The sequence below is a fragment of the Euprymna scolopes genome, chromosome 32 (assembly GCF_053919585.1).
Source record: "Euprymna scolopes isolate OS-2025 chromosome 32, ASM5391958v1, whole genome shotgun sequence".
Taxonomy (NCBI): domain Eukaryota; kingdom Metazoa; phylum Mollusca; class Cephalopoda; order Sepiida; family Sepiolidae; genus Euprymna; species Euprymna scolopes.
The window spans coordinates 91,251,178-91,262,745 of record NC_136513.1 but is presented as its reverse complement, the minus strand read 5'-3'; the positions used below and the strand labels follow the sequence as shown (position 1 = coordinate 91,262,745).

Sequence of the window (11,568 nt, the reverse complement as noted above, 5' to 3'; positions counted from 1 at the left end):
GCTGCGATCCTACAGGGAGAGGAACCACCTACAGTTCTTCCCCTTGAAAGATTTTCTTCCTTCACCAAGCTATTGAGAGTGACTTCCTTGGTCCTCAGATTCATTCATCGGCTGTGTTGGTTAGAAGTTCACGCGGAAAGGCTTGCAGCCGTTCTGCTGATGAAAACGATGCAGCGCCAGACATATGCTGAGGAACTAGCATTCCTGCTGGATTCCTCAGGTAGGACAGTTCTGGGTTTGATGCGTGACCTCGACCTGTTCATTGATGGTGAGAGTGTTATCAAGTCAGGTGGCAGAATTACAAGGTCTCTCCACTTCGACCCGGAAGTTAAACACCTTGTTCTGTTAGCAAAATATCATCCAGTAACTCGGCTTATAATAATGGATGTGCATACAAGGTGTCAACACTTGGGGGTTGCATCCACTCTGGCAGAGTTAAGACGGTGTGATTACTGGGTGCCCAAGGGGAGATAAGTAGTGAAAACAGCCCTGGCTTCATGTGCACTGTGCCGCAAGTACAATGCCAGACAGGTATTGCCCCCCCAATGTGGCCAGCTTCACGCGTTGAACTGGAGGTTCCCTTTAAACACACAGAAGTAGATTTTACGGGCCACCTTTGGGTTAAGGAAGGGGCTAAGGTGGTGAAGATGTATCTACTCATCTTCACCTGTCTCAGTATCAGGGCTGTACATGTTGAGGTGGTACCAGACATGAGCGTGTTGGCCTTTTTGCAGGCTTTGGTACGTTTTAGAAACCTCCATGGCGTTCCAACAGCCATTTACTGTGACAATGCTAAGACCTTCATAGGAGGTGGGCGGTTATTTAAGAGGTTGATGTTGAGCCACGATTATCAACAGAAGTTTGGCTCTTGTCTGATTAAATTCTGTCCTATCCCTCTATTTTCGCGTTGGGTAGGAGGTGTCTGGGAGAGAAGTATTCAGACAATTAAAAATTGTCTGCATAAGGTGGTTGGTAGAGATGAGATAGATTATTTCTCATTACTAACCATAGTATCGGATATACAAAGGGCAATTAACAACTGCCCTCTAACTTATCGAGAATCCGTGGAGACTCAGCTGGAGGCAGTAACTCCAAACATGTTTCTGAGGCCCAATAAGAGTCCCGGACTACTTTTGAGTTTAAATGATAAAGATTTTTACTCCCAACTCCCTCCAAGTCGGGAGAAGCTTCTCAGGACCATGCAGGCACGAAACCAGTGTCTGGAGAAGTTCAGGGGACTATGGTATGATGAATACCTCTTAAGTCTCAGAGAGAAGCCCCTGGGTCATTCGAGGGTGCCTTTCCGAAACAAGCTTAAGGTCGGAGATGTCGTTTTAGTTAAAAGTCCTCTTAAACCAAGACCTTTTTGGGTTCTCGGTATTATACTGGAAATGTTATATGGTGAGGATGGTGTAGTAAGGTCTGCAAAGGTAAGGCAGGGGAGCAATGCAGCACATATTCACTCATTGAAGAATCTCTTTCCACTTGAGCTCTCTTTAAACAGCAAGAGTCAGGTTCACTCCATACCTGCATCGGTCAATGGTGCAGTTTCCCTTCAATCGACTCCTTCCCAGGAAGAAGAAGTGATTTGGCTTTGTCGTGTATGCAGTTCCCCACAAGGTGATCAGGATATGATCTGTTGTGACAGCTGTGATGACTGGTGTCACTTCAGGTGTGTGGGAATTGTTTCTCCACCTCCGGAAAGGCAGAAGTGGTATTGTACGGATTGTGCACCTAAGAGACGACGACGAGGTAGGCCTAGCCTCCTCCTAGAATAGTTAGGGACTCAAAAAAAAAAAAAAAATGAAACAAAAAATACTAATACGTTAACTATATTAAGTAATTGCTTTTTCACGCATTTTTTTTTTTTTTTCTCTTTCTTGGGAATCGTGTGAAGAAAAGGATTAATGATTGCTTGAGAATACAGACCAAGAACAATTGTTGTTGTTATTCACCCTTTTAAAGTTTTTTTTAGAGCTCCGGATCATGTGATAGTTAATCATCTGATCCTTCCAATCGCCGACATTATATAAGAGGGAAAATTCCCTTGTCTTTTTTCTTTTTCTTTCATTACAAGTTAATTCGGTTGTCGGCGATTGAAAGAAAATCTTTTCCACTTTCGTCTGGCGAAGATACAGTTACGTCGCGGAAGGGGGCAATTCTTTCGCAACCTAAGGTAAGTGCAATGAATGCTCCCTTCTCGATCTGAGCGGTCATTGATTTTTTTTCTGGAAATTAATTTTTTCACATTAATTTGTTCAATACGTGTATTTAAATTAAAAAAAAAAAAAATTTGGTAAATATCCAGATACGCTACTACAGAACACCGACCACTCTAATTTGTTTTTTTATAGGTAATTGAGGTCGCTGACAACGAATCTGATAGTCAAACTTGGGGCAAATTTACCGTTTGCATGGTATTAACCCCAGAACCCACGAATAACTTTCCACCATTTGCAGCTTCCGTTTATGCTACGCGCGTGCGCTGCAGCATGAACGATGGCTTGCTTCATCTAGCAAACTGCCTTCTCACATGGCGTACCAATCAAAAAATTACGGACTGACATTTTTTTAATGACTTACAGTTAAAGAAAAGTACAAAAAATTGGGACTTTTTTTTTTGTTTTTTGTCTCACGTAGTTTTTAATGTGGTTTACAAAAACATAAGCACCAAACATCTTTGTTTTTCATTCTTTTTTTGCGGGAGGGGGATTCAATTATAGAACTTGTGGCTTAATAGGTGCTTTTGCAGTTTAGTTAAACGTTTTTCCGTCAGTAACGCACCGACATTTACCAAATAGAACACCATTTAACATTTTCCGAAGATTTTACTGTGTACATTGGGGGCGCGAGCGGGGGGGGGGGCGGATGTGATGTTGGGGCGCGCGCGCCCCAACATCACATCCGCCCCCCCCCCGCTCGCGCCCCCAATGTACACAGTAAAATCTTCGGAAAATGTTAAATGGTGTTCTATTTGGTAAATGTCGGTGCGTTACTTTTTGAAAATTTGAAAATTCTATGTTCCAGGTAAAAAAAAAAAAAAACACAAATAAATTACCCCCCCCTACTCCAACTTGGAGTGCTTTCCTTTTCTTGTTTTATTTCTTTTTCAGCTAATTTTAAATTTTCCACCCAAAAAGTGCTATAATGTATTTTTGAAAATTAGAAAATTCTATATCCTGGAAAAAAAAAAAAATCCCCTCCTCCCAACGTAGTTTGCTTGGTGAAGCCGTCGTTTATGCTACAGCGTGCATGCGCGTAGCATTGCATAAACGGAAGCTGCAAAATGGTGGAAAGTAGTTCGTGGGTTCAGGGGTAAATACCATGCAAACGGTAAATTTGCCCCAAGTTTGACTATCAGATTCGTTGTCAGCGACCTCAATTACCTATAAAAAAACAAATTAGAGTGGTCGGTGTTCTGTAGTAGCGTATCTGGATATTTACCAAAAATTTTTTTTACTTATTTGAACTCTTATGTTTCATAATAAATAGAAATTTCGATAGATTTAAATATATTTTGTTCAAATTTCGACAAAATAAATATGGGGGGGGGGCACGCACTAAAAAAAATTCCTCTTATATATTTTACGGAAACTGCATTTCATATGTAATTTCATTCTAGATAAGTATCGAAAATTTCACGAAAATCTGACCTTTAGTTGATTTTTGCTAGATTTATCAAACATGGATCCGCTTTCACGTTCGGAATGCTTACTACATGGGAACGTTATTTTTAACCAAAGCGTCAATTATGTAAACAAGATTTTCGTCTCGCAATTTCATTATTTTCGTACGATGAAAATTTTTTTTAAACCAATTATTACTAGTTTATTTTTCTCTTCTTCTTTTAAATGGCACAAAAGCTATACTGATAATATTAACTCATAATAAAGTTACATCGTGTTACATTGTTAATTCTGTGGTGAATTTTGGAGGCGCCTACTCATCAAAATAAGAAAATTAAAAACAATAATAATATAATTAAAAAAAAAAAAGAAAAGAAAAATGCGTAACTTACAACAGTTACTATTACGTTTCCTGTCACACAATAAATAAAAGAAGTTTCGTATTATTTTCTTTCTTTTTCTTCTTTTAACGAACAATAGCAAAATAAAATGAGAAAAAGTTGGGCGAGTTCATGTTTACATTTAGAAATCGCGCCGTTCATTAGCAAAAAAATGAAGAGTTCATAAATCAAAGGGAGATAATGCATTGTAAACAAATTAGGTTTATTTATTAATAAAGGGAGATAATCTAGTTGAAATGGCGTCGTTGCCACGTGTTGGGCAGCAACAACTCTTACAGAAATTGGCGGAGTTAAACATTGAATATGATAACATAGAACACCCGGAGGTAAAAAAATTAAAAAAATAAGGAAACGATATTTTTGAAGTTCTTAATATTCCACTTCTTTGTAATTCAATTCCTATTTTCAAGTCAAAACGTACCCCATTTAGTCAACAACATCTGTTAATGTTCACGTCTCTAAACAACAATGTTAATGTTTACGTCTCTAAACAACTAATTTCATCGTATGCAGACTTCTTAAGACGTGTAGAAAATATTTCGGTTCTTATCTAGAATTTGGCACTTGTACAATTTAATCAATACATTAAAAAATGAAAATATCGAAAAAAAAAAGTTATATTGTACGTATCCGTTTTGAACTGAAGATCTCCGAAAAAAAAAATTTCACTTAATTTGATCGAGTTTTTTTTTTTTTTTTTTTTTTTTTTTTTTTTTTTACAGCGGAAAAACACGTTTTTACGAGAGCGCGTTGAAGGCAGCCATCTTGGATTTATAAAATTTTTGTTTGGAGTTTAGAAACACCACGGGGAGATAACTCAGTTTAAAGCGTCGACACTCCCTCCCCATCTTTGTTACTAGCTTTTCTTCCTAAAAATCGAACCTTTTGCTCGGTATCATAACAAATTGTTTTTTCGCTGTAAAACAAAAAATAATTTCACTTAATTTCATCAAGTCGTTATTTTTTTATTTTTATTTTTTTTTACAGCGAAAAAACAATTTGTTATGATACCGAGCAAAAGGCTCAATTTTTAGGAAGAAAAGCTAGTATTAAAGATGGGAAGGGGGTGTCGGCGCTTTAAATTGAGTTATCTCCCTGTGCGTGGTAAAAAATTCAACGTGCTGTAAAAACGTGTTCTGTAAAAAACAAAACAAAACTACTCGATCAAATTAAGTGATTTATTTTTTTTCGGAGAACTTCAGTCCAAAACGAATACGTACAATATAACCTTTTATCGATATTTTCATTTTTTTAATGTCTTGATTAAACTGTACAAGTACCACAAAAAAATTACAGAAAAGTCACGGAACGAAAACGTCATATTCCAAAAAATCATGTAAATGAATCGAGTAGTCTTATTATTTTTATTTTTACTTAAGAGTCACCATTTATCAAGGCTCGAAGGCCACTCGAGGATAAGGGGTAATGAATGTAAGGCGATAGTTTAGTAATCGTTAATGGTGTTAATTGGATAGAATTTTATTAATTATGGGGACGGCTCAACAAGAACTTGTTTACATTGGATTTGAAGGCTACTATGTAGTATTCAACCAGGAAGCAAGCCAGCGGAACAGTGTTCCAGAGACGAGCAGTTCTGGGAAAGAAGCTTTATTCATAGAATCTGCGTTTAGATTTAGGCACAGATAGAGTAGGGAAAATCGTATACAGTGGTTATAACTAGTCGAGTGTTATGTTGTGAAAGTTTGGCAAGCATGTGTCATGAAAATATCGATAAAGCAAAGACAGGCTCGCAACGTCTTTTCTGTGAAAAAGAAATAGTCCCTTTTTGCTTACTCATAAAATTTGATTTTCTTAGTAAAAAATAAAACTACTTTATATCAATTTACGTAATTTAGAGAATATGACATCTTCATTCCGTGACGGTTATGTATGTACATCAGAAAGATTTTTCTGTATTTTTATTTTTAATTTCGCTTACTCCTAAATAAGAGATTTTCAAACTGCATTTTTAACAACAGCCAACAAAGCAGAAAAAAGGTGAAAAATCAAATATACTACAAATAAATATTTTCAAAGGTAAGATAAGTTACTCTTCTACCTACCTAAATAGTTTTTGTGTGTGCGTGTTTTAACTTATTTTAGAGCGTTTATTTACTTCAAAACAAAAATAGTATCAAATCTGTAAAGTAAGAGCAAAAAAAAAAAAAAAATGGCAGTTTTCTTATAGCCATTTAGACCCGCAATAATCGCTCCAAAATAACAAAAAAAATAAACAAAATACTGGGATCAATTGAAATCGCTGGAAAAATGGTGGGATCCTTCTATCAATCCAGTAGCTATCTCACTGCTGATGCAATTCTCTACCTATATAAGAGCCAGGTACGCCCAAGGATGGAGCATTGTTGCCACATCTGGGCAGGAGCTGCTAAAAAGACCTTATCTTGCCTTGACAGAATTGAAAATAGACTTCTTAACCTAGTTTTTTTCTTCCCTGCAACCTCTTTCTCACAGAAGAGACATTGCGAGCCTGTCTCTGTTTTATTGTTATTTTCATGGCAAATGCTCGTCTGAGCTCCAATCTATGGTCCTCTTTCGCCAAACATTCACACTCGTCTAGCTGAAAACACTATCAATAGTTTCCCCCGCTCTTTATCTGTGTCTAGCCCTAAACGTGGATTCAATGAACAAAGTTTCTTTCTTAGAACTGCACACCTGTGGAACTCTCTTCCGTTTGCCTGCTTTCCAGCTGACTACAAACTGGTCGTCTTCAAGTCCAATGTAAACAAGTTCTTGATGAGCCGTTCCCCTTAAGTAATCCAATTTATCAAATTTACACTTCTAACGATTACTATGATATTGTTCCTTTGACCACTGTACACTCTTTAACTCTTATCCTCGAGTCGCCTCTTTACTTTGATAAGTGAGGATTCCTTTGAAAAAAAAAAAAAAAAGGAACACATCCAATAAATGTCACCAATTGTGGGAAAATGTAATGATCTATCAGTATTTTTCAGCGATTATCAAAGGTCCACCATCTCTAAAAAGAGTTAACACTGTTTCTGTTTTGAAGTAAATAAGCACTTTAAAATAAGTTAAAACAAACTTATTCAGACAGGTAGAAAAGTAATTTATCTTGACTTTGGTAACATTTGTTTATATTTATTTGTAACGCCTTTTTTTTTATTTTATTGGTTTTTGTTAAAAATATCTTTCAACTTGCGTAAAAAAGAGGTATTGTTTTAGATACGCACTCTGTCCCCCATCCTAAAATTAGATTCTACTTTTTTAAACGATTATGTTCGAACAGTGAACGCCCTGGAAACATGCAGGTAGGGGGATGCATTGATTTTAAAATGGCTATTAGTTTTACATATAAATTTAACGTAAAATAATCACTCACTTTCTGACTTACCAATGTCCAAATATGCTGCAGCTCAACCCATCACTCAGGTTGTTGCCCTTTCCCATAAAATCTGGCCCATATCACAGTGTTCTTTTACACTTGTGAGTGAACAAAAGTTAAAAATGAAAAAAGGTGCTTGTTAGAGTTGACAGATCAATTTCTTAAATATGTCATTTTAAGCAAAAACAACAGTACTTGTGATGTCCAAAAATTAAGTATATATATTCCTTTTTCTTATGTAATTTGGAAGTTATGCAAAAAATTTCCAATTAAATGTTTTTGGTCCGCCGCCAAAAGGAGGGTGAACCTGTAGATTCACTCTTGTCCATTCGTCTGTCCGCACTTTTCTCAATAACTACACCTTGGAATTTTTTGAAATCTTGCACAAACATTCAACATGATATGAGTAAAAAATTAACAGAACGAATTTTCCAGGAAAACTCCGCTTGCCCCCCTAGGGGTGCCTTTCACGTTAAAATGGCTAAAATTGACACTTTTGTGCATATTAAAAAAAAAAAAATTGAGATCTTCGATTTTTATAAAACTTTCTGAAAAGTTGTAACTAATTTCTATATAATTTTGTTTGTCTATACTTCATGATAACTCTTGGGTGAGCCCCAGGGGCTCTTTTAGGGCTAATAAAAACACTCCATTTTTGGGACTATTTTACCATATTTGTCCAAAATTTTCTGCGTGTATGTCTATTTATTAGCAGTTTTGCATGGTGCTGAACTCAAATTTAAATGTTATGGCCTTGGGGACTTTGGGGGCTAAATGGGGAGAGGGGGATGGGCAAATGATGGACTTAGTCATTTCTTTTTTTGCAGAACTCAAATTTACATATGTTAAGGCCTAAAACTGCACTGTTTGTTCATTTTCACCAGGATTTGATGTCCCCTCGGGACTTTAGGGACTAAATAGAGGGAGGGGGCAAATGCTGAACTTAGTCATTTTTTTATGCCTCATTCACTGTGCACTAACGGAGGACCATGCATGCTTAACTTGTTATGATTGAAAATTTCTTATTATTAATGGGATTACTAGACAAAATTTAATTTAAATTTTGGGAGTAATTAACAGCATTTCTGACTAGATTGAAAAGTGTAATTAAAAGTTTGGAAATAGTTAATGACATTTCTGATTATGATGGAAAATTTAAATATTCTGTTCGTCTTGCTTTGTTTTTAAGTACAAAAATCTCCTGTTTTTATTTCACAGGTTTTTACCGTTGAACAAGCTCTACCTCACGTTTCTCATGTTGATGGAATTTTTGCGAAGAATCTTTTTTTAAAAGATAAAAAGAAAGCATTGTACTTGTTCTGTGCTCCTCATGACTGCGACGTCAAGCTAAACGATTTGGCGAAATGTGTTAAAGCACTATCAGAATCAACTTTTACTAATGCAAAACAAATGTCTTTATGCTGGTAACATCAAAATCTTGCGTTCTGGTGGCGATGGAGTTGCTGAAGGCGTTTTTGATATCACTTAGGTTTTTGAAGCATTTCTCACGCAGAAAATTATTGAGATGCTTGAAAAAGTGGTAGTTGGTAAGTGAGAGGTCTGGAGAGTATGGCGGATGAGCCAGAGTTTCGTAGCCCAATTCGTTCAACTTCTGCAGAGTCAGTTTAGCCTTTTTCTGTTGACTAATGCTGGTTGTTGTTGTCAAAGTTTCTGATGCATTTCATCCATTTGTTGACAGTACTTCACTACCGTAATGGTCTAACCTACATTCGAAAACCTGTAATGGATGAGATTGGCCAACCATGACGTTCTTTTGGTGTAACTCTGGCTCCGGGAAGTGTCGTGGAGCTTCATTGGTGTCTAACCACTAAGCCGAGTGTCGCCAGTTCTTGTAATAAACCCACTTTTCATCACAAGTCACGATCTGGTCGAGAAACAGGTTATTTTGTTGCATAAAATAAAGGAAGATAACACTTCATAACTGCATTTCTTTTCAGTGTCTTTCAACTCGTGTGGCACCCATTTATCAAGTTTTTTGTTTTTCCAGTCTCTCTCAAGTGATTGGAAATTGTCGTGTACGTTACATATAATTCAAAAGCAAGTTCTCGAACAGGTGTGCATGAATTGGCTTCGACTAAGGCTCTTAATTGACCGTTGTTAACATCCGAGTACCGATCATTACACTCATTATCTTCAAGACTCTCATCACCGCCACAAAATTTCTTAAACCACCATTGTGCTGTTTGTTCAGTAGTGGTTTCTGGACCAGAAACTTTGTTGATATCGCAAGCTGTTTCAGCAACTTTTTAGCCAAGCTTGAATTGAAATAAGCAAATTGTGGAAATTTGCTTTTTTTTTTTCTCCATCTTATGTTCAATTAAAATAAAAAGACGTAATTGTTTTAAAACGATTGTAATTCAAACGGTTAAATAGAGTGAAAAAAGATAAAGGGATTATGACAAAAACATTTGAAAATACATAATATGAAATCAAAATGTAAAATCATACAAGAACTTTTTCTCAACCTAATAAAAGAAAGGCACCATTCTCCGTCAGTGTTTTATCTCCATGGAACATGCTACCAGAGAAGATGCTGACATTATCTCAAATATTCCAGTTTATAAAGTTGCAGACTCCATATCATCACGCATATCTTCTATCTTTTTTACATGACTTTGTTATTTTTTATCGAATAAATTTTATTTCACTGTATTTGATTCTTCATCATATTTTGCTTGTCGATGCCGCCTTTCAGTCTCAAGAAACAATGTCTAGAAGTGTAAGCCATTTTTTAGTTTCAGAACAGTTTCAGATGGTTCGCTATTACACACAAGTCCTGGGAGGTGACTTGTTTGTAGTAGACAGTTCCACAGAACAAAATATTCTTACCGTGTCGAGACGGAAAAGAACATGTGAAATTGCTCCAGACAAGGTTTAATATTTATGAAACAATTCTGGTTTCTGATTGGTTGGTAGCAGAACGTGAATTAATTTGATTCGTCAGTTCTTAGCAGCATCGTTTATAAATAGAATCGTCCGACTGTGTGGGATCATACCCCATTATAACACCAAAATATTGCAACACAATGGATACTCTCTGTAAGGGTAGGTGCACATGTAATTGAGATGCAAGGGTTGCACAATTACCAACCACACCTCTCCTGAGTCGACACTGCTTATCTTGGCATTGTTTTCAGTCCTTCAGGAGGACGACTGAAAACAATGTGGAGATAAGCACATACATCATCCAGAATTCCCAAATGGTCACCCATTTTAGTACTGACCAGGCACAACATTGCTTAACTTCAGTGATCTAATGATAACCAGTGTATGAACGTGATTATACCGTATGCATTTTACTTGTGAGTAAACTGTTATCACATCAGACATATTATAGAAGTGAAACCTGGTCAGTGAGGGTTGAGGACATGTGTTGCTTGGAGAGAAGTGATATGATAATGATACAATGGATGTTTAGTTCTGATCATCTTAAAGGAAAATTAAATCTGGACAATATAAGAAGATGTGTGCATAACAGGAGTCTTTGTTAGTATGGTCACTGTGAAAAACATGAAAGAAGAATTGTTAGTAGATGTAGAACAGTTGAGATAGCAGGGTCAGTTCATAGGGAATGGCCAAGGAAAACATAGGAGGAAGTGATGTGGGTGGATTTCAGAGAAAGAGAAATAAATAAAAACTTGGCCAAAGATAGGTTAATTTGGAAATCCGTTTCAAAAAGCTGTCCAATATATGCCAGAATGTAAAACATACATTAAACCAATGACGATGAGGGTGATTGTCATGATTGCAAGGTTGTAATATGTGTAAGCGCTAGAGAATAATGTTCCATAAACAATGTTTTGAGCACGATCAAAGTGTAGTATTTGTGTTTGGTCGCAAAATCGAGGAGTAAAGAGCTCTTGACAAAAACTTGTAATTATAAATGGGTAGTGTTGAGGACATGTGTTGCATGGAGAGACATGATATAAGAATGATATGAAGGATGTGTAATGTCAAGATAAAAAGCGGGCTTCGTTTTTCAAAAAACGCTTATAACTAGAAGTGTGTTTTCTGACCATGATAGGTTGGGGACATGCGTTGCATGAGTAGAAATGATAAAAAAGACTGATGACATCAAAGGAGCTTAAATCTGGACAGTATAAGTAGATATCGACAGAACAGGATACTTTGTTGATAAGGTGAAAGAAAAGATGGG

At 36.5% G+C, this 11,568-nt stretch overlaps 3 protein-coding genes across 3 annotated transcripts in view; 2 read left to right on the top strand and 1 right to left on the bottom strand.

The window, feature by feature from the left end:
• LOC145256488 (DNA helicase MCM8-like) overlaps window positions 1-4,676 on the bottom strand; it is a 129,888-nt gene extending 125,212 nt beyond the window's left edge. Inside the window, exon 1 of the mRNA XM_080115434.1 lies at window positions 4,019-4,676. The gene's annotated coding sequence lies outside the window, so the exon portion shown is untranslated. The remainder of the gene's footprint in view (window positions 1-4,018) is intronic.
• Window positions 648-1,778, top strand: LOC145256181 (uncharacterized). The gene has a single exon (XM_080114769.1). It carries the CDS (start codon window positions 648-650, stop codon window positions 1,776-1,778), a length of 1,131 nt encoding a protein of 376 aa, XP_079970895.1.
• LOC145256489 (prolyl-tRNA synthetase associated domain-containing protein 1-like) lies at window positions 4,247-10,064 on the top strand. The gene is made up of 2 exons (XM_080115436.1): window positions 4,247-4,353; window positions 8,610-10,064. Exons 1-2 carry the CDS (start codon window positions 4,264-4,266, stop codon window positions 8,817-8,819), a joined length of 300 nt encoding a protein of 99 aa, XP_079971562.1. The 5' UTR covers window positions 4,247-4,263; the 3' UTR covers window positions 8,820-10,064.
• The last annotated feature ends 1,504 nt before the right edge of the window (window positions 10,065-11,568 follow it).